Source organism: Sminthopsis crassicaudata, chromosome 4 (genome assembly GCF_048593235.1).
Source record: "Sminthopsis crassicaudata isolate SCR6 chromosome 4, ASM4859323v1, whole genome shotgun sequence".
NCBI classification, from domain to species: Eukaryota; Metazoa; Chordata; class Mammalia; order Dasyuromorphia; family Dasyuridae; genus Sminthopsis; species Sminthopsis crassicaudata.
In genome coordinates this window covers 41,143,490-41,165,436 of record NC_133620.1, presented here as the reverse complement: position 1 = coordinate 41,165,436, position 21,947 = coordinate 41,143,490, and the positions used below count along the sequence as shown (strand labels likewise).

The window sequence follows — 21,947 nt, the reverse complement described above, 5'->3', positions numbered from 1 at the left end:
ACTGAAGCCTACTTATAGCAGCCAGCTCAGGTACTACCTTCTCCATGAAGTCTCCCTCCACCATCCATTTATAAGTCTCCTCTTCCTCCTCAAATTTCCCCATGTTCTGTCTAGATCCACCTTGACTCGATCACTCTCCACACATTACCGTGTGTGACATTTCTTTAGGTGTTTATGACTTGCCTCCCCTCTCCCAGACCAGGCTGTCAGTGTCCCAAGGGCAGACACTAACATTTTTAAGCTCTATATTCCTTCTTGGAACCCACTACACTCTACACAGTAGGTGAGAAATGTTTGTTCAAATAAAGTGAAAATCCCCCACTAATAGGATCATAAAGGCTCCAAGGAAGTAGAGTGGGATTAGGAAGGAAAGACTCCAGGATGGTTCTATGAACCCAGCTCCATCAACCTGAAAACCATTATCCTGAGTTTAGAAAATGGAAGCAAAAAATTCATTCTCCTCTCCTCCCAGACTGACTCCCAACAGGGGTCTTATCCCTTTATTGTACTGGCTCTTGATTGCAACCTATGTTTGTTTAAAAAAGAAAAAAGCTCTTTTTTTGCCCTTAATATCTTCTGGAATCCCTGGCCCACGCTTGGATTTCATAGTTCTAGCAATACTTGTACAATTTTGTCTTTGTCCTCATTGGCCTGCAGTCCCTTCCCTGGGCAGGCCGACTATGTAGGTATCTGTTTATCCTGATAAGGCTGCTCTAGCTAGCATCCATTTGTTTTAACAATAGGCTGTCAGGAGGATGCCCAAGTTGTACTTCTGTGACCCAACGCATCTTAAATCAGGTACAACAATGAGCAGATTCCTGCCAGGGCCGTCATGGATAAGTGATAGGGGTCGGGACCATCTGCAGTAATGTGCAAAAGGGTCCTTCCCAGAGTTCCCATCACCTCAGGAATCATGCTAATCTCTTCTTTCTACTTGAACATATTACTCTGGAGTCTTTCTTGGTCCTTCAGTCTCCCCCATCAGATGCTAAATGTTGAGAGATGTCTTATTACACATCTCCATCATTTTCTATTCATTATCACCATTTCTCCCGTGGACACCCTCCTAGTTTGGTCCCCAGCCTTCTAATTGGTCTCCCAGTCTCCTGACTCCAGGCTCTCCTTCTCCAATCCATATTCTATAAAGATAGCAAAGTAATATACCTACAGCATAGGACTGACCATGTCATATCCCTGCTCAAGATGCTTCATTGACTCCCTATTACCTCCAGGATCAATATAACCTTCTCTGGCATTCAAAGCCTTTCATAATCTGACTCCATTGTCCAGTTTCTAAATTTGTGACTTATGACTATTCAATTTCTACATTAAATATCGTGTATCATCGTTCCTCACGTGAATATTCCATTTCCCATCTCATAGGCTGTTTTCCAGATCTGGAAAGCATTTTTTCTTCCTCTTTACCTCTTACGATTCCTACATTCCTTCAAAGCTTAATTCAAGCTCTACATTCTACCCTAGGGTCTTCTCTGCCTCTCCCTCTACCTTTCCCCACCCCCAGCAAATCCCATGGGCTCAAGGAATCATTATGCTACAGTTGGAAGGATCTGGGAAGTTCTTTGTTATAATCCCCTTATTTTGTAGACAATCAGAATAGATGAATTGCCCAATGTCAGGCAGGTAATAAGCATTAAAACAGACTTTTGGGGCCCACAAAGTCTTAACTCTAGAGTCAGTGCCCACTGCACTGTGTTCCCTTCTCCACACACTTTGCTCCACACATATTCTGTGTGTTTATGTGCTCTCCTCTGATCAAATGTCAGATACAAAAAATGGAATAAAAGGACCAAGGTCTTCTTAAATACCATTTCTGTCTTCTGAAAGAACATAAGCTCCTTGAAGGCCAGCCTTTGAAGCCTCAGGATCTGGGCACAGACCCTAGCACAGAGCAAATGCTTCTTGATCGATGACTTCCATATGGCTAATTCAAACAGGGTTGAAGTGGCCAGGAGAGAGCAAGACTTAAAAACAATCTCAGAAGCTTTGTTGTCCCACATGCCAGTTAGTCCTCAGAACAAGGACTTACGAGTTGTTTATATTATAATCAACTTTCCAGAGGTACTGGGGGCCTTTTCTTACTCCCATCTTCCTTATGAGGCACACAGGTATTAACATCTCCAGAATGTCCCCCATATAATGCAGTTCTATTTCCAAACGGATTCCCTTTCTGTCTTGTGTATCTGTCTGTCTCTCTCTCCATCTCTTTCTCTGTCTCTGTGTATGTCTTCTTTCCTTCCCTCCATCCCTCTACTTCTCTCTCCTTCCCATCCCTGTCCCATTTCTTTCCCATCTGTGTGTGTGTGTCTTTGCCTGTCTGTTTCTGTATCTCATCCCTCCCTCCATACCACCAAAGAGGTACCATGATGGAATGGAAACAATGGACTTGGGAGTCAGGAGACTTGGGCTCTAGGCTATCAATGTATGGTCTTATCTATAAATCGGAATGACAACAGAACAATGTGAGAGGAAAGTATTTCCCAAGTTATCATTGTTAACAAACCTGAGCATTAAGGCTTGGATGCTACAATACAGGGTGCTTCCTCCATCCCCTTCTTGGCTTCCACTTCCTATTACCTTGACAGTGGCCATCTTTCTTCCTTGTCCTTTCCCCACCTCGCCTGGTACCCAGTAGTCAAGAACCAATCCCCGGCCGCTGCCACACTTCCCACCAAGCCAAAGTTGAGGAAGGACTGGAAATCCTCACGTTTGTCCTTAAGCAACTTAAAGTAACTTAAGGGGAAACCCTTGGCCATAGCACAACACCATCATTGCCCTGAATGAAGTATGAACAGCTAGGAGTATTAAGTGCCTGAGACTAGATTTGAACTCCAGTCCTCCTGTCTTCAGGGCTGGTGCTCTACACATTGTACCAACAGCCACTGAATTCCTTTCCTCTTTCTTCATATTTGTGGTTAGAGAGCTGCATGTGTGTCTCTGCAGTGAATGTGAACAGCAAGAAATGGCAAAATCCATCTCATCACAAGGGGATGTCACTCCTTGGCCTTGATACATCACCAACCAGGTGCTGCCATGATTTATTCTGAGACTGTACAAAGCCCTTTTACACTGTACTGGCTGTCAAGAATCAAATTATCAAGCCTTTTTGGTTCTATGGGAGTAGAGGGAGCAGAGTAGGAGGATAAATTAATTCTCCCTGCCTTTCTCAAAGGCATATATAAATGCCTAAGCAGCATTTTAAACAAATTTTAAATGTTGTAAAGGTGGCTCTTTGGGCAAAAACAAGGCTTAGGCAAAGCACACTTTCCATCAAAAAGTGAAATATTAAGTAGGTGCTGTAAGCTGCCCAGGTCTACCTAATTCATCTACCTCTGGCCTTCACTAGTTGGCTCTGATAGCAAACATTCTCCCTATCAAGCTGTGGTCGCTGCACTTACAAGGGACACAATTCCTTTCATTTCCCACCTCTTATTCTAAGGTAAGTCAGGTAAACAAAGAACTACTAATGTCCTGCATGGGTCCTTGCTCTCTGGAGGAATTATGGGAGGACACAGACAACATGAGAAATAAGATAGTAAAGCTTGTGACCTGTACAGGTGGAAGCCATATGTGCAGTGATGAAATCAGGAATCCTGGGAAGGATTAAGACAAGGAAGCTTACTGCTTCAGTTAAGTCTTTTTTTGTTTGTGTTTTTTTTTTTGTTGTTGTTTTGTTTTTGCTGAGGCAATTGGGGTTAAGTGACTTGCCCAGGGTCACACAGCTAATAAGTGTCTGACTAGATTTGAACTCTGGTCCTCCTGACTTCAGGGTGGTGCTCTATACATTGCACCAATTAGCTGCCTTTTCAGTTAAGTCTTTAAATAAGACCAAAATTGTAGATTGGAACACAATTGATAATAGTAAGACAGCTCCTTAACATTTTTCTATAAAATATTTTTGGGTTACTCATTTTGGTCATGCCCTATAACACACAGACCTCATCAAATAAATAAGGGACAAAGGTAATAATGTACAGCCAGGGTCACATTAATCAAGATACTTTCCCATTTGGTGGTCATCTAAAAGAAGAAGGGCCTGAGATAGATGAACTCTCAGTTCTTCTGGCTCTTGGGGCGAGAGATCATGGTCAGTGACCAGCCACACAATGGCCTGAATGTCAAATACAACATATCACAATCAAACAATGACCAGAGAGGAATAAGCCAGAGGAGAAGCCAGCACAGAACCCCCTAATTTTTGGACACCATCACAGGAACATATCCCAAAGCCTTTGAGAATACTTTCTAGTTCCTCTGCCATTTGAAGGAAGTAAATTTTTAAAGAGGTAACTGGGATCAAATTAGGAAATTCGTAGTTTAAAAAACTACTTAGAGTTAAGACCTCCCCAACTTTCCCCTGCCCCACGTCCCAAGGCAAGGCCTGCAGCCCAGCTCAGCCTTTTGATTGCACAAGAAAGCAGAAGCAGCTTACCTGTAGTTCCCCATGTGCCGATTTTCATGCTCTTCTTTGGATACCTGCCTACGAACCTGGGCAAGTCTCTCTTTCTAGAAATTAAGAAATGTCACAAATGAAAGCTGACACAGCACGCTCACCAGGAGGTTTAAGAGGCATCAGGTTTGGTTAAAGCTATTCATACCAACTCTTCCTTCCTCCGCTCAAGTCGGTGTCGCTGTTTTTCCCAGTCCGAAGAGCCTGGCGAGAGCCTTTTCATCGAACCCTGACCATATAGTCTCTTCTGCGCCTCGGCTTTTTGTTTAGCCAAGTTTCTCCTCTTGTCACTTGTCCTAAAACACGAAGAAGACTTTGTCTCACCTTAAAAGACCGATTATAGGGTTTTCGCTTCCTTTCTGTGTGTGTGTGTGTGTGTGTGTGTGTGTGTGTGTGTGTGTGTGTGTGTGTGTTTGGAGGGGATCCAAACCTGTGATTTTATTGGTAAGAACAGTGGGGAGCCATGTATACCAATAACCCTGAAGAGAAAAAACCCAGAAAGAGAAATCAAGTGAGCTAATGCCCAAAGAACAGTCACAATGGGGTTTTGTGAGGGATCCATCTTTCCAAAGTACAACAGCTATTTTTCTAGCTCCTTGAAAAACAGAATTGGGATCCAAAGTACATGTAGTATATTGGGGGGTTTTGTTTGCCAATGTGGTGTCTGAGCTTCAAGAAAAGTGAACAGTATTCATGGTGAGAGCTGGGCTGCACAACTCTCAATGGGACACACCACAGCCCTGTCGGGTGGAGGGACATGTCACAGGAGCAGAAGGAGGCACCCAGATCATGAGTTTACCTTGACCACAACTTGGAGGGATGATCTGCAGATTCGGCTTGCATAATTCTAGGACAGACTTGTACAGAAGTTCAGGGCTAGTGGAGGGATGGATGGCAGCTCATCATGCCCACAAATGCCAAACCAGTCACAAGGATGATGTATGGACAACACTGAGATCCCCTTGTACGTCCCAATAGACTACCAACAGCTAACCAAGGGGCTAACTTGGGGCAGAGGTGAAAGTCGGGCAACATACCGGTTGTTTGGACAGAAACAAAACCATGAGCATATGAGGGTGTCAAATTTAGATGGCACTGATTGAAGGAAAAATCCAGTTTAAATCCCTGAAACAGAGTTACCCCTTGGAGAGTTTAAACTGGAGGGAAAGAACCTATTTTCTAGTCTGTTACTGATCCACAAGTCACTTAACGACCATACATCAACAGATAAAAGAAAAACACCTTCTAAGAGAGAAGTTTTAGACATTCAGCTCAACTGCCTTTTAAATTAGAAAATGGGCACATGGGCATTAATCAAAATTCTTTCATATTATAGACAGATGAGGAACACAGACAGAAAGGTGACAAGGAAGGAAAAAGAGGCAGGAGAAAGAACAAGCTCACAGAATAAAAGAGAGAGGGAACATCAGATACACACAAACACATCCCAACAAAAACACCAACTTTTAAGTAGGAAGGCATCACCAGGGGAAAAAATGACCCAGAAATTAAAAAGGCTAACTTGAGAAACATAAACAGAAGAGAAATGGAAATCAAACAAATACTTATAGGGACACAACCAGAGACAGTTTCTGTGGAATTATATCTCCAGTACCTAGGCTTCTAATGACTTTTTAGAGCATGTTGTGTTTTTGCAATTCTAGACAAATATAATTATCATGTCTCTTGATACTTGGCTCACAAAGCAGAATGAAATTAAATGGCTTGATTCTCACTGTCCTAAAAATAGGTATTTTTATGTAACAAGGTATGTGAGGACAGAGAACATAGATGATCAGTTCCTTATGTTCCCAAATATCTAAATTTTCACCACCAAGGGTTTCTACCAAGACGACTGATTTTCCTAGAAATAACTCTTCTGAATTGAACACCTGTTTTTCTCCTTTCCAGTCACTTGGCAGAAACAAGACAGATAGGTTTGAAGTCCTCAAATTAGTACACTATTAATGAGAAAATTAGACATTACATTTATTGGAGTGCTTATATTTACTTAAAAGTCACAATAGCTTTCTGTCTACTTCAGCTTGACCAGGTCTTCTTCCTTCATCTCAAGTGCCATCTCCCAGTCTTTCCCAATGCTTTCCCAATGATACATTCTTATCACCCTTTTCCTCCTACTACTAGTAAATTCTCAAGTCCTGGTCCACACCATCCATTATCCTGGCCTTTTCCTTCTAACTTAGCAAGTGTCTCAAACTCCATCTCCATCTTGGTTAGGGATCTTTGCTGACATCCGCCCCATCCCCACTCCACTGGTCCCAAATGCTATTCTGCTCACTTTCCATATGTAGACTAGATTTTTAGTGTTAAATATATCTTTAATCACAACAAGGAATTATTACTTTGGAGTGGGTCTTTTGAAAAATCTTATTACAAAATTGTCTCAGGAGGTCAACATAACTTTTATACTTCTTTGCATCCTTCAACAAATGTTTATTAAGCCCTACTGTGTGTAAAGCAAAATGCTAGAAATCGGGGACCTCATACAAAAATTTTTAATGATATAATCCTGAACCTCAAGATGTTTACCGTTTCATAAATGACACCACAATGTCAGCAAATGACACCAATGTAAGTTATATTTTAAAGTGAGGGATCAGTCAATCAAGGAAGGAAGGTGATAAGGGAAGGAAGAACAGAGGGTGGGGCTTGAACTGATCATAGAAGGAATAAAAAGTCATCACAAAAATATGTAGAAAGAATTTATTCTAAGAATGAAGTTGAACATGGTTTGTGCAAGTGCACAGAGCTGGGAGAAGGCAAGATAAAATTCAGGAATTCGACAATTGTTGGATCATCCAAATGGTTCAGAGTTTGGGCTGTGTGCACAACACCCCCCCCCCCTGCTCTCATGAAGCTTGCAGCACACAAGGAACCTAGCTGGAAAATAACCTTTCTGGACTAGGACTTCTTTTAACAAGTCCTGATAGAAGAAAAGACATTTGGGAAACCACTTAAAGAGAAAAGAATATTCCTTCAGCCTGGGAATCTCTATCACAAAACCAAATATTTCCCAAATGTTCTGTCCCTTCTAACTCTTATATGTACACTCTGAGGTTTCTGTGACCTCACTTCCACCTTTTGGGGTTCTTGCCCTTTCATAAATTCTCCCCACAGGATCTTCCCTGGTGAGGGTAGATGATTTACTTTCTTCTAGGTTCTTTAACATTTACAGGGTCCCCATGAATCACCTATTGGCCTCTCATGTCTGCTATATTATAACTACTGCTACATGCATTTATTATTATTAGCTAGAATTTTATAGTGCCTTGAAATCTGTAAACTTATCTCAATTGATCTTGACAACAAACCTGGATGGGTATTTCCTTTTTTCAAGAATTCTATCAATTATTGTTTTTCCTTCATTCCCAAAGAGGGCCATTGACATCATGAAGGGGATATCCTGACTTGCCAACTGGACAAGAAGATTTAGGCGTCACATACAGTTTGCCAATAAGCATTTATTAAGTATCAACTACATGCTAGACACAGAGCTAAGTGCAGAGAATACTAGGAAGGCAAATAATAGCCCCTACCCTGAAGCTCCTCACAACCTAATGGGGAAGAAGACAAGCAAACACAGATGTGTCAACAAGCTATACATAGGACAAATAGGAAATGATTAACAGAAAGAAGGCACTTGAAATAAAGAGGTTGGGAAAGGTTTCCTGTAGAAAGCAGGATTTCAGGATTTTTAGGATCTGAAGGAAGTGAGGGGAAACCAGGAGGCAAAAGATGAGGAAGAGCATCCCAGGCCCAGGAGACAGGCAGAGAAAATGCCAGGGATCACCTCTGTCCAAGGGTATCCACCAGGCAAGGTCGACTCAAGGCCCAGTGTTCTAGATACTGCATCATCTAAGACTCTAATGCTCTGCCATTACCTCCAGATCAATATGACAGCGGACACAGATCATCCTCGGCAATATACATGCTTTTCTGTTTTCCCTGCTAACAGCATATGTTAGTGACCCAGAATAAGTTGTTCTGCATTTTGGAAGGTTCTATTCAGTCTAAAACTGGCAAATGCTGGAGCAAGGGAGGTGCAGGTACAAAAAACAAAACCTTGAACCTTGATCTCTGGATCTAGGAAATGAGAAATGGGTACACATTGTTCAGCTGAGGTGACCAACTCCAAGGTCCCACCTCCAACTCTTGCTTCCTGTCTGGGCTTCAATTCAAGAAAGCAACTTTATCAATTTGTCTCTGCCCCTATTAAAAAATAATGGAAGGGGAAAGGAAAGGATGGGAAAATATCTCATTTTAGATCTCTTTTAGTTCTAAAGCTATGAACTAGAAGACAATTTTATTTGAGTTGAGAACTGTGCCATACAGAAGGTAACTTTAGGAAAACATTTCCCTCTGCTTTCTACAATCAGTAGTTTAGCAAAAACAAAACCAAAAAAAAAAAAAACACCTAGAATTTGGAGTCACAAAACTCATATATAAAAAAGCTAGTTAATGACATCCAGAATCCACCAAAGATCTTAAAAGTCTAGAGTGTGGATCTGAATATACAAGAATGAAATTGAGATAAGACAAGTGTAAAGTCATATCCTTGGGTTCAAAAAATCATCTTCAAAAATATGGTTTGGGGAAGGCATATTCAGACAATGTAGAGTGGGTAATGGGTGCAATGAGTCCACAGCGTAATATGGCAATCAAACACCCTCATGTGATGTGTAGCTTTCAGGACCTCTGAGAAGTTAAGAGTTATTACTCTACCCTATGACTGACTACACATGGAATAGTGTTCTCAGTCCTGGGCCCCCTAGTTTTTAAAGAATATTCATAATCCATGTCCAGAGGAAGGCACAGTGAAAAAAAGCCTTTAGTTCAAGTTTGTGATTAAGTCAAGGGAATAGTTAGGCTGAAAAAGAGAAGACTTGGCTCTATTCTAGTATTTGAAGGTCTGCCATGTGAAACAGGAATTAAATAGTTTTTTCTTGGTTACAGTGTGTAGAGAAGTTACATTGGTGTAGAGGACAAGGCAGCATATTTAAGGCTACACCAGTTATCCCAAAGTAGGGTACCTAAAGATACAATGGATATCCCCTCACTGAAAGTGATCAGATAGATCACCTGGATGACCACTTCATGCATGATTTGTTCTAGATGGTCTCTTACAATCTCATATTCTATAATTCGGTGATACTGATTACATGAAAAACCCATTAACTTTGGTCAAATCACTTCAACTTTCTAAGCCTCCTCCTTCATCTGTAAGATAGGGTGGGTGGGTAGATTGTCTCCAGGGTAGATTGCCTCTAATGTTTCATCTAACTCTAAAACCTATGTTCTATTAATTCTATTATTGTTCTATCAGAATGATGATTTTCTGTGGGAAATAAGCAGGATGCTCTCAGAAAAACTTAGTAAGTCCTCCATGAACTCAAACAAAAGGAAACATACTATGTATGTACAAAGTAATAGCAATGTTCTGGGAGGATCAACTGTAAATGACTGCTATTCTCAGCAGAACAATAATCCACGATTGGCTCTGAAGGACTTATGACAAAAAATTCTATGCATATCCAGAGAAAGAACTGATTGTTTCCAAATATTGAAGTATTCTAATTCTCTTTCTGTGTCTGTTTCTCTTTTTAAGGGAGAAAATATATGCTTTCTTTTACTTTATAGAAATGTTTTGCATAACTTCACATGTGCTGCTTAATGGAGTTTGGGGATAGGGATAAGGAAGAGAATCTAGAACTCAAAAGTTTTAAAAAACAAATGTAAAATTGTTTTAAATGTAACTGGAAGGAAATATTAAAGAAAAATTAATTCTAGTGACCAATGCACGAAAAAATGTATTCAATATTTATATAGTTCTTTTTTTAAAATTATAAGAAAAATCAGTTCAGGATAATTCTGAAACTGTTAAGAATAAAATTCTAAAGACAAAAAGAAAATAACTGCCATGAGGAAGAAAATAGGAAGTGGGAAGGAGGAGAATGGTACTACCCAAAGAGGGTCAGTATGGATGCATAGGGAACTTCCTGACCAATGTAGAACTTTTAAAATCAACAGAAGCAAAGACAGAGACAAAGAGATATTGCATGCACATTGATCAGAAGCAAAATGTCAGGAACCTTAAAAGTTTTAAAGACCAAGAGCTGGCAAGGAAGGTAACGAACAACAAAAATATTTTTTAAAATTGTCAGAGGCAGGAAATGGCCTAAGAGAGATAGGTGCATGGGTCAGTGTCAAAAGGAAAAATGTTAACAGATGGCAAAGAGAAGGCACAACTAACCAGTTCTCTGACAACTTCTTCTCTGCCAAGGAGAATAAACTTTGAACTGGAGAAGACAGCAAAAGTGTCTACCAGAAGGCTAAAGCTAACAGAGTTCCTTTACAAAGTTCCTGCCAGTTTTCATGAAAATCACTTAGGCCAAAGCATACTCTGATATACAAAAAAACCAAGGAGCACTCCAGACATGCCTTCTGAACATATTACAGTGATCTGCTGGTGATTTTTGGACTGTGAAGGCTAGGGAGAAAGGGAGTGAGAAACAGATGAAAGGAGAAAAAAATCCATTTCCAAGGAAGAGGAGAAAGTGAAGTCTATCCGGGCTCTACTCGAGAACTTGACTCTGGATGCTGACAAAATTAAAAAAATATGACAAAGGAAGCCACTGCTGTATCTGAGCCTCTCTTGCATCAAAAGCCCATGCTATGAAGAAGGCTGTGGAGCTCATTTAACCAGATTTTAATGCCACCTTCTCCTGTCGTCTTTGTCCAGAAAAGATGCCGAGATCTGGCATAAGCAGCAGTCTAGTTAACTGGTGCTCTACCAGCTGAAGGAGCCGATTTAAAGGTGGACAATGGGGGCAGGGTCTCTAGTGCAGTACCCCAACGGTCTGTGGTTGGACCTTGACTGTTTCACAGCTTCATCAGTGACTTGGATAAAGCACACTCACCAAGCATGTGGAGACTACAATCCATGCTAATCACACTGGAACCTCAGGAAAACATTCAGTGTACCCTAGAGTGGATGTGGTGTAGATCAGCGTCCTGGCCCCACTCATAGAGAATAGACCTGTCATTTCGTGTATCCTCTGCTAGTAGACTAGCAACTTTCTGTAACTTATTATCTCAATTTAGTTCAGTTTAGTTTCAATGATCTGCCTAAGTTGACACAGCCACAACTTGAACACATCTTTCTGACTCCATGACTGGCATTCTAATCCATTACACTCTCTCTCCTGCTTTTCTGGCAAAGATAAGAATACACATTTTAAAATGACCATATAATTAAGCTAATCTAAAAAGGCAAGGTAGGCTTTTGTTAACAAAAGAATACAGAAGACAATGAATAATATACCTGCTCAAAGAATTTCTTCACTGCAAACATCAGTAATATTTTTTGGGGGGAATCAGGGATTCCTTTAGCCATTTGCCAAAGCCTACCTATCTCTTCTCAGAATAAAGCTTTAAGTTGCATCAAATAAACTTCATAATGTTACAAAGAAAACAAATTTAAATAAAAATGGTTTTTTTATATATCCAAGCTTAGAGACCCCTTGACAATTTATCCACAGCCCCCAGATTAAGAACCTTTGAAATTTAGCATCTGCAAACAACTGAAAAACAATTTTTAATTTTTTTGCTGAGGCAATTGGGGTTAAGTGACTTGTCCAGAAAGTGTTAAGTATATTAAGAACAAATTTGAATTCAGGTCCTCCTACTTCGGGGCTGGTGCTCTATCCACTGCGCCACCTAGTTGCCCCCAAAACAATTCTTTTAAATCATTCTGTTCTTTGCTATGTCCTTCACTTTATTTTAGCTCACATATTTATCAGGTCTGGTCTTGCTTAGTTAGACAAAATAGGAAGTTTTCTCAAAGTAAGCCTTATACTTGTCTCCTTTAAATAATGATCCCTTCCCAGCTTCAGACACTTAAGAAAAAAATCCCTCATATAACCAAGGAGTTGGCTTTGATTGTAGCTTTGCAGAGATCCAACAATAAGGCACTGGCTCGGGAATATCTGTAGTTGTTCTGATACATAAATGTGTGAGTCAGATAGATGGATCAAAGGATCTCTGAACCACACAAGACTTTGAGTCACTGGGTTCAAATTCACACCTAACATACAAATCTCTTATAGCTACTCAGTTTTCAGTTTAAACATCTCTAGGGAGGGGAAGTCCATGAGATCTATGACATCTAAATGTCAGGTATTGCCTCTTGCTCCTACAGAACTTCTACGCACTGGTGTTAATTCTGCCCATTTAATTTACACAGAATATTTCCTCTTCTACAAGCTAGTCCTTCAAATATTGAGGCAGCAAGATCTTATTAGCTTAAAGTCCCTTCATACCTCTATGTTTAATAGGAGCAAGAAAATTATTTTTTTCCTATCTATACTCTTTCCCCTCCTCTCGCTTTAGTTCTCTGTGTAAATACAATCAGTCATTAAACAACATTCAATGAAACTCTTAGCAAAATAGCATAAAGACACAATGGGAAAGTTAAGTTAGTATTGAGATGGAGTAAACAGAGTTTTACATCTACCGATAGATCTGAGGATTTAGGAAAGCCGAGATCAACTCCAACTGAAACTAAATTGAAAATATGGCCTTTTATGCCAAATGTGAAGAAAAAGAAAAAAAAGTTTTAAAATGAAAGAATTTTTACCTGATGTTGAGTAGCTTCAGGGCATTAAGCAACACTCCTTTTTTTACATCATAATCTATTTTCTGATCAGTTCCAAAGCTGGGGGCTCGATTAATCTAAAAATGATAAAAGAGGAAGAAGTGATAAGTTAAAGAGTGTCAATAAATATAAGCATGCACTGCTTAACAATGAATTGGTTCCATGAAAACACTTGAGATGAATCATAGCTAGTTCCAAAGAAACATAAAACGTATTGCTATCAGAGAATAGGAGTTTCATGACATAGTGTTAGAGTTTAGTTATGATGCACAAAACCTTTAGTTTAAGGAAAGTGGCTACAACTACCAATCTAGGACAGTAAAAATTCCCAGAGGATTGAGGTATGGAAAGGCTCTAATAAGATCATTTAGTTTAACTCATTTTCCTATAAGAAGAAACTTGGGGGTGAGGGAAGGAGGAATTAAAAGATCTATCCAAAGTTACACAACTTCCAAGTAACAGAAACAGAATCCAAACACATTTTCTGAATACAAATCCAATGATTTTTCCCACCACACTATTATTTATTGCACATAGAGGAAATCTCTTTTCTTAGCTCTTCTGCTGGTTTGATGCTGTCCAAAATTCTTACACTTACTATTTCACTTTTCCCTTTAAGTACCCAATACTTTCTCCAATTTCCTGAAGCTCTTGGAAAACACAAATTGGATTTTTTGCAATTTGACGCCATCTGGTGGTAAAAAAATGAATAAGGCATAACTTGTATAAGAATTTTTTTTTTTAAGTGCTTGAAGGGAAATTAAAAATGGCTTTTTCCATTATGCTTTTCAATATATTTTTTTTCTTAAATTATGGGGGATTTGAATCTGATAGATAACTTCCCTTAAAGATCTCAAGCCCAGCTCTCTAATTTTTACATATGAGATACATTAAGGGTCATATAACCTAAGTCAGTTATCCCAAACAATCAGAATGTTAAGAGCTAGGATCATGAGAACCAACAAGTATTAAGGGTCTTCTTCAGGAGTTCAGTCATGTAAAGGAGCAGAGCTAGGATAGCTAGAGAAGACAGATGTTTTTGAAAATGAGCACATAGGGAAGGAAGAAATTGAACATAATTGGGAGTACAGAAAATAAAAAGGCTCTCCTGCAGGCTAAGACCAGAAGGAATGAGACCACTTATGCAGATGAAGGATTCCCCTTATCAAGAGGGACCACCCATTTATACAAGACAGAAGCCAAAGTTCTAACAGGTTAAGATCTGGTGATGAGAATCACTCATGCATATGTACTGTCAAAAATTATAAATATAAAATTAATTTTAAAAATATTTTTAAAAAGATCTAGTGATAAGAGAGAGATTTTTGCGAAAGGGATTCATTTTTCAGTGAATTATTAATTTTCCACTAAGAGGGCTGGGGAGTGAGGTGGAAGAAATGTGAGCCATGGGAGGTTTGAGGAGGAATGAAATGGTTATGGAAATGTGATATGAGATAGTGAGTTAATTAGGGAAGTATGAAAGGACTGCCTTGCAGCAGTGAGGATCCAGTTGAGATTATGTTACATAAATTTATTCTCGACCCAGTCGGCACAGTTCTGTGTTTTTCTCTAGTTTGTGAACAGGAGGCTTAGCTGGTAGGAGGACCCCAAGAGCAAGACCAAAGATAGGATAAAATGCCGGAACTCAAGAGAAAGGGGCAGGGAAGAGTGAGGATCAAGCTGGGGAGGAGAGAGTGTAACCAGCGTGAGGGGGGTGGCCTGGAGAAGAACAAAGAGGTCACTGGCAGGGTCCCTGATATTTAGGTGACCCTCGAAGGCTGACAGCATTTGACAACACTTTGAGGGCATGAGCCATTCCATCTTTATCTCTCCCCCCATCCCAAGCCAGACACTTAATAAATGCTTCATCAATATCTGCTGAGCTGAACTGAATCCTCAAACACCTGAGGCAAAAATGGAACTCGGATCTTCTTGTTCCCAGGATTGGTGATCCTCCCACTCCATCACCTGCTTCTCACAAGTTAATAACATTTTCCAAACAAATCTTACACACAAAATCTCAACTATCAATGGAGAAAGGGAGATTCCCCAATTTTAAACAACTTGATCAAGGTCAAATGGCAAACAATGAGAAAAAAACTACAATCTCCCCTTCTTCCCTCTCACCGAGTGCTATTTTTGTGCCAGAGAACTTCTGAACTCAGGCTTTGTGGCATGGAGGCAGTCACATTTCCACAGGTGGTTTTTTATGTTTTACATTTTAAAGGTAGATAAAAATTCTACTATCCATCTGGGATCTTAATGCAATTTCAATATATCAGTTTAATGGGGAGGAGGGAAGAGAAAGCTGTGAAATGGCACCATCCAGCTATTAAGATGGGCCATGTCTATTTAAGTGGTTCATTTACCCTGCACCAAAAGGGAATATCCTTCTGAAAACAGGCCTTGAAGTGTGTCTCTCCTGCTGCCCCACCATCTCACAGCCCTGGGGTTTCTTTCCTTTCTTAAAGAAATATTTTTCTCAATTTGAAATAAGGGAAAATCACAAATGGCTAGTAAGTGAAAAGTGTTTTCTCTGGGGAAAGCATCCACAGCATGCTAATGGCATCACAGAAGCATCTCTGGACTTCTGGGGGTCAGTCAACTTTCCCACAAAGACAGGCAAGAAAGGATGGCCTGAGTAGAAATAAGAAAAATTACACTGTGGACTTACAGGATGTTGCTGCACAGAACTGCGTTGTCCTAAGAGAAGAAATGGGAAGGAGCCTAGGAGAGCATCTAGGTTATCCCCCAAGAGGTACCAGACCTGCCCACCACCACCCCTCCTCTGCCAGTGGCCCAGATGAGATTCAGTAGCCAGGCTTTTTCAGAGGACTCTAATCCCTGCAGAACATTACACTCAGGGTGGAACAGAGCAAGACATTCAGTACTTGAAGATGGAAGACTTGGGATTCAAATCCTGATTTTGCCAATGGGTGCCCTTAGGTCACTTTAACCTTCTGAGAGCTCTTTTCCTCATTTGTAAAACCAGTGCTATGTATCACATTCTGCTTTTTGGTTTCTTCAAGTTTTCAATCTACAATCTGGTGATCCCATGAACGTATGCAGATTGTATCCCTGGGGGGGGGGGGAAACCTGTGTATATACAGGGTGTCTTCAAACTGCACTAGGATTTTGTGGACAGATTGACTGTCTTCATGTATTCCAGACATGGAAAAATACCTGAACCTGGATACACAGGTGCAGGCTCAGGCTCTGTACAAGCCAGATCTAGATGGAGCTGTAGGAAGAAAAGTGTGGTCAATACTGAGACTTTTTATAAAGAATGGTTTAAAATTTACAAAATTTATATATTACTAAATAAGTTTTCCATATACCATCTCCTGAAAATCATGCAAAACTAGTTCTGGCCAGAGTTGCCTTGAGGAAGGGACAGAACAGGGGACACCCTGCAAGTAGGCTAATGACTGACCCAGGGTCACATAGCCAGTATGTGTCTGAGGCAGGTATTGAATACGTGGGCTCCCGACTCCCAGTTCCAACCCTCTACTCGCTATCCTAAGAACTAACATGCCACTAGCCAATTAGTTTTATTAAATTAGTTAACTCGGTCCAGTTTGAAACATCAGTGGAGAAGCAATGAGCTCTGGGAATTGGGAGGCACAAAGTCCTGGGTAGATCCAGAATATTATGGAAGAAGCAAGAAGAAAAGGGTCCACAAAAGAAAAGGTAGGAATATGAAATGAAACTACCTTACTGTATAATTTTGTCTAAGTGGATGCTGGTGGTGAGAGTAGGAGGGGAATGGGCAGGTTCAGTGTATGTGCTTTGGGAGGAGGTGTACCTGAGGAGGTGTACCTTTGTTCATGTATATGTCCAAGTGTGTGTGTTTGTCCATGTATTTGGATTGTGTATAATTCAACAATTTGGAGCATAAAGAGAAATTTGCTGAACCTCAATAATGGGACTCTCAAGTCTCCTGGAACCAGGAATGGAGAAAGCCAAGAGGGTGGGAGAAATTAACAGCCTCTTAGGAGTTAGTAAGTCTTTAAAAAGTATTATGCATTGGCTTCCTGTAGCATAACTGCCAAGGCAAGCCCAATAGATTGCTCCTAGCAACCAAAGGGAGAGACTAAGGAGAAGCTTCCTTTGTTCCCATATTATCCTGAATGTCCAGAAATAAGACAGTCAGAAAAAGTGGATAAGGAGGAAATGTGGTGACTTCTAATCCAACTTGCCACCACCTAAAATAGTATTTTCTATCACATCGACATAGGTTCATTCCTCTAGCCTCCCCAAAGGGGAGTAAAGTAATTACAAAGAGCAATGAAAGGCTCAGTGCCTCCCAAGCTGGCTAGTTCCACTGTGAAGTGGTGATAATCTTTAGAAAAGTTAATTTTTTTTGGCCTGCTGTGGTTTTTAAGCGTAGCCAATATTTACCTTTTATCTGTCTATTCTAGTTAGTTATACATCTGTAGCAAGAGAAGACTAAAGAGGGAAGGTACTGAGCAAGTCTAATTTCTTCCCAACATGCTGAAGACAAGTAGAATGCCATATTGATGGCATTTACCTTCCCCATCATGACTTTGGACAAGCGACCTCCCTCTCAGGACCTCTGGTTTTTCATTTGTCAAACATGGATGGTCAGACCAGATGGTCTCTGAGGTCTATGATCCTTTGATCCTCCCATCACTCCTCATGTGACATGGCTCTCTGCCCCTCTGGACTTTTCCCCCCTTTGCCAGCATCCTTCTGGGACACCCAGAAAGGCAGAGTCTGACAGCCATCTCAACATGTCCATTCCCACTCTGCAGGGGCAGTGTTGGGGCAGCCTGGACTCAAAGGAACCTACCCCAGCCTTGCCACCACGCCTGATGCTTCATTTCCCCCTCATCTACTGACCACCAGAGCTGCCCCTGCATTAACAGACACCAAATCAGCAGCTTTCAGTCTGCAAGTTCGAGCCTTCTTTAAGCTCACAACTTCTCAGCTCTCCTCACACACACAGCAGGTAAAATGACCACTAAGAGTTAAATGGCAAAGGCTATGCTCTGGTAATTTTAGGCTCTGTATAAATAGAGTTTATCAGGACTGAATGGAATGGGAAATATGGACCCTCTTTTGGATGTTAATATACTAGGAGGAGAATCAACTTACACAGATGGAAAAAACTGGCTCAGAGTGCCCAGTTACACTTGGGCTTCCAAAATTATTCCTAGAGAAAGGAGCAAGCCAATTTCATTCTGATCCCTAATAGCTCCTAGTTTTCTTCCCTTCCCTTTTAACGAGGAGTTTTTAACTTTTTCTATCCCCCACAAAGCAAATGCAGAAAAAGTTTATGACAATATTCATGGTTGTGGCCCAAAATTCAAGAAGGCATTTTGAAAAACCCCATAATTCACCTGATCACTAAGAAATAGGCAACAACAGAAGGATAGCACTCTCCCCTCTGCTCCCCTTCCCCTCGCTCCCTAGTAAGCCTGGCTGGAATTTTCAGAAAAATCTCTATCCTTTCATATTCAACTGCTAGCACTTTTACTTCCAGGCAAACTCGAGTTCTTATGATAGGATTAGTTGTTTATAAGCAAACAGTTTTCTGCAGCCTTTGCCTTGATCCAAAGTTTGCTAATGTCTGCTTTAAATTTGAGACAGTGATAAATTGGAAGAAATAGGAGGCACAGACATTTAATTCACCAAACACACGACTTTAATAAAGAAATGGTAAAAAAAAAATTTCTGTCTGCCCATTCAGACAGAACAAATCTCTTGGACCCAAGATGCTAAAACAGAAAACAAATAAAAATAATGAGAACTTTCTCAGAACTTAGGATCACAGATCTGGGACTGGAAAAGTCTATCCCATCCTCCCATGTTACAGATGAGTATAATGAGGCCCCAAGAGGGGAAGTGGTTTGTCTACAGTCACAAAGAGAGAGAGTGACTGAGGCAGAAAGGAGTTCAGTCTGACTTTGAATCCAAGACCCTCTTGGCAACCTGTCTCCCAAAGCAGCCTAATACAGCAGCAGATGCTTGATCATGGCTTCCTGATTAATCTCCATCAGGGCAGAACACAACTAAGCTAAAGATGGCTCTGGTACAGGTCAGTCAACAAGCTATGCAGCAGCCTTCTGCACATTTCTCCTTCCCCAGGTTTCCTTCAGCCTTCCCTTACCACCATGTGAAAGGCACCGAAAAATCCCCCCCAGCCGGACACATCTCAGGGGCTGCACCCTCCGAGGACCAATGCACAGAAGTGAATGGACACGTGGAAAGGTACCAGCCACCATCCCAGCCCACCATCTATCTCCCTGCTGAAAAGCTCCTAACGCTGACCCAAGCCAAAACACCAGAAGGGAGTCCATGTTTCTGCAAGGAAAGGGGGATCGAGTGATTTAAAAAACACTTGGGGAACAAGTGATTCAAAAAACCCACTCCATAAATGCAAAATATTGCCCATCTTTCCACTTTCCCAATATTTACTTTGGAGCAGGGGGATTTGAGAAGCTAGGAAAAGGAATATGCGTTTTCCCTCGGCTTTAAAATTTCCAGAAAATGTTTATTTCCCCTATATTTAACACTAACTTTTCTTCCACTTGGTGGCGCCAAAGGTCTTTCAATCTGATGATCAGAATTTGCTTAAAAAACCACTTTCATGCAGTTTTCTCACAGATACAAGAAATGGTTTATTTAGCCAGAACTATTAGCTGTTGCTGGATATATTTTTGTGGTTATTATAATTAATCATCGCAGAACAACGAGTGAATAGAAAATGGAGGTACTCTCTCCCCTATCTTTCCAAACTCTGTTTCCATGAATCTTCTTGGGGGCTAATGTTTTTCTTTTTTGTTTTTCAGGATTTCAATGCTAAAGAGACTTTAAAAGGTTCAGTTAACTTTCAGTTGTGTTGCAAATAGAGAGGAATATGTGGAGGCTACATTTTAAAAAAACAGCCTGAATCACTGGTTTCTCGAGGGCTTTCTCCTGGGGCTTGCTGGGAAGCAGCTCCCAGCTCCCCAGTCCCCTTTCAGGGCCCCAGTCCCCAGCCGGCCTCCCTCCCTCGCCCACCTCTCCTATGTCAGAGATGGAGAGGACAGCTAAGCTGGCCAGGGGAGGGAAGAGCAGGGACAGGTGTGCGCAGGAGGGGCCCAGTGGAAAAGGTGAAACTGGAGAATGTCAAGCTGGGGCAGAAGGGGCAGACTTAAGGTGTCTGTCGCACGCTAGACAGGGGCCCCACAGGTGGCAGAAAGGGCAAGTCCCCAAAGCCTTGTTTCGGGAATCAGAGAAGGGGGGGAGATTAGGAGTCCTGAGGAATCAAGTGCTTCTGCTAAAGCAAGCCAGGGAGGAGGAGAGGGAGGGGGCTGGCTGGCAGAGGAGGACTGGAGAGCTCAACACTGGGGAGAGCAGCACCAAAAAAAAATTTTAAAGCTGGAAGTGGGCTTGGAGATGATCTACCTGATCTGCTCCTTTTAAATCCTGAATTGGGGGCGCCACCGGCAAGCCTATGGAGGCTCTAGGGAGAGCTGAGGTAGAATTCAAACCCAAGTGCTCCAACTGCAGGGGTCTTTCCATTATCCACGACCCTTCAGACATATAAATCCATCCTGGAATCTAGTGCTCTCATTCCTTCACCCATTTGACCACAAGCTGGAATTTTATGGAGTCTAAAACTAAACTGGGGATGGGGTGGGACAGTAACAGATGCTATTATTTCTATATTGCTACCAAAAAAGCATAGAATGAGCCACATCCCTAACTGCTGATTATCCTTTTCTCCCTGGCTCAATCCAGATGATTTCTCCACCATTTGTCCAGTCCCACTATTTGTACCCCAGATCCCAGCCAATACAATTCCAAATCATTCAGTCTATCGTCCCCTATAACTCTCATCTCCTTCCCAACTGTCTAACAAGGCCAGATCTCCTCCAGCCCAAGAGAAAAAAAAAATTCTTGACCCTTCTTCCTATTTACACTGCCCCACCCCACTCCCAGCTACAGCCTACAGTTCACTTCCTATTTGTGTCTCAACCCCTTGCTATCTAACCTCTGACCCCAGCACCTAGCTCTATGCCTAGTATACAGAAGGTACTTAATAAATGCTTGTTAAATGCTCGTCACCTCTTTTCCCTATCCTTCACCTGCCAGATCCAGTCAGTTGCCAAGTCTTGTTAATTCTTCCAAATATCTCTTACATTTGTTCCCCTATTTCCTATTCCCATGGCTGCCATTCCTTTATCCCACACTTCATAATCTCTTGCCTGGTCTGCTGGTATAACTTCCTAATAGCACTCTTTCCTTTCAAATGTCCAACTAATCTTTCCAAAGCACAGAACTGGCCATGGCACTCCCCTGTACCAAAGTCTGCAGCAGCTCCCCACTGCATCAAGGATCAAATCTGAGCTCCTCTGTTTGGCATTAAAAGCCCTTCCAAATTTGGCTCTGATCTGCCTTTTTAAACTTATTTTATGAGAGAACAGAAGTGATGATCTCCAAGCATCTTTTTTTTTTAACCTTCTTTATTTTTATTGCCTTTTCTTCCCCTCAACATGGTTAATATGGAAATGTTTTGCATGATTTCACCTTCCCAATGGGTAGGGAAAAGAGGGAAAGAGAAAGAATTCAGAACTGAAAATTTTAAAAATAAAAACAAAAATTTATTTTGGGACCCATCACTTCCCTTCACATATCAAAAAAGTGGCTGTTGCCCACAACTTATGCCCTCTCTCACAAGTTATACCCAAATGCCTGGAAAGCCCTTTCCCATCTTTCTTAACAACTCCTCTAAAAATATTAGATTTGTTCATGACTCAGCTGAAATACCACCTCCTTCAGGTAGTCTACCATAAG

At 41.1% G+C, this 21,947-nt stretch overlaps 1 protein-coding gene across 8 annotated transcripts in view; it reads right to left on the bottom strand.

The window, feature by feature from the left end:
• The window catches only part of TTLL7 (tubulin tyrosine ligase like 7), a 231,913-nt gene that overhangs the window by 114,960 nt on the left and 95,006 nt on the right, over positions 1-21,947 (bottom strand). For all 8 annotated transcript variants that reach the window (XM_074266394.1, XM_074266399.1, XM_074266400.1 and 5 more), the window contains 3 exons: positions 13,125-13,219; positions 4,617-4,764; positions 4,451-4,524 (listed from right to left, as the gene is read on the bottom strand). In XM_074266394.1, coding sequence (XP_074122495.1) covers positions 4,451-4,524; positions 4,617-4,764; positions 13,125-13,219 — 317 coding nt within the window. The remainder of the gene's footprint in view (positions 1-4,450; positions 4,525-4,616; positions 4,765-13,124; positions 13,220-21,947) is intronic.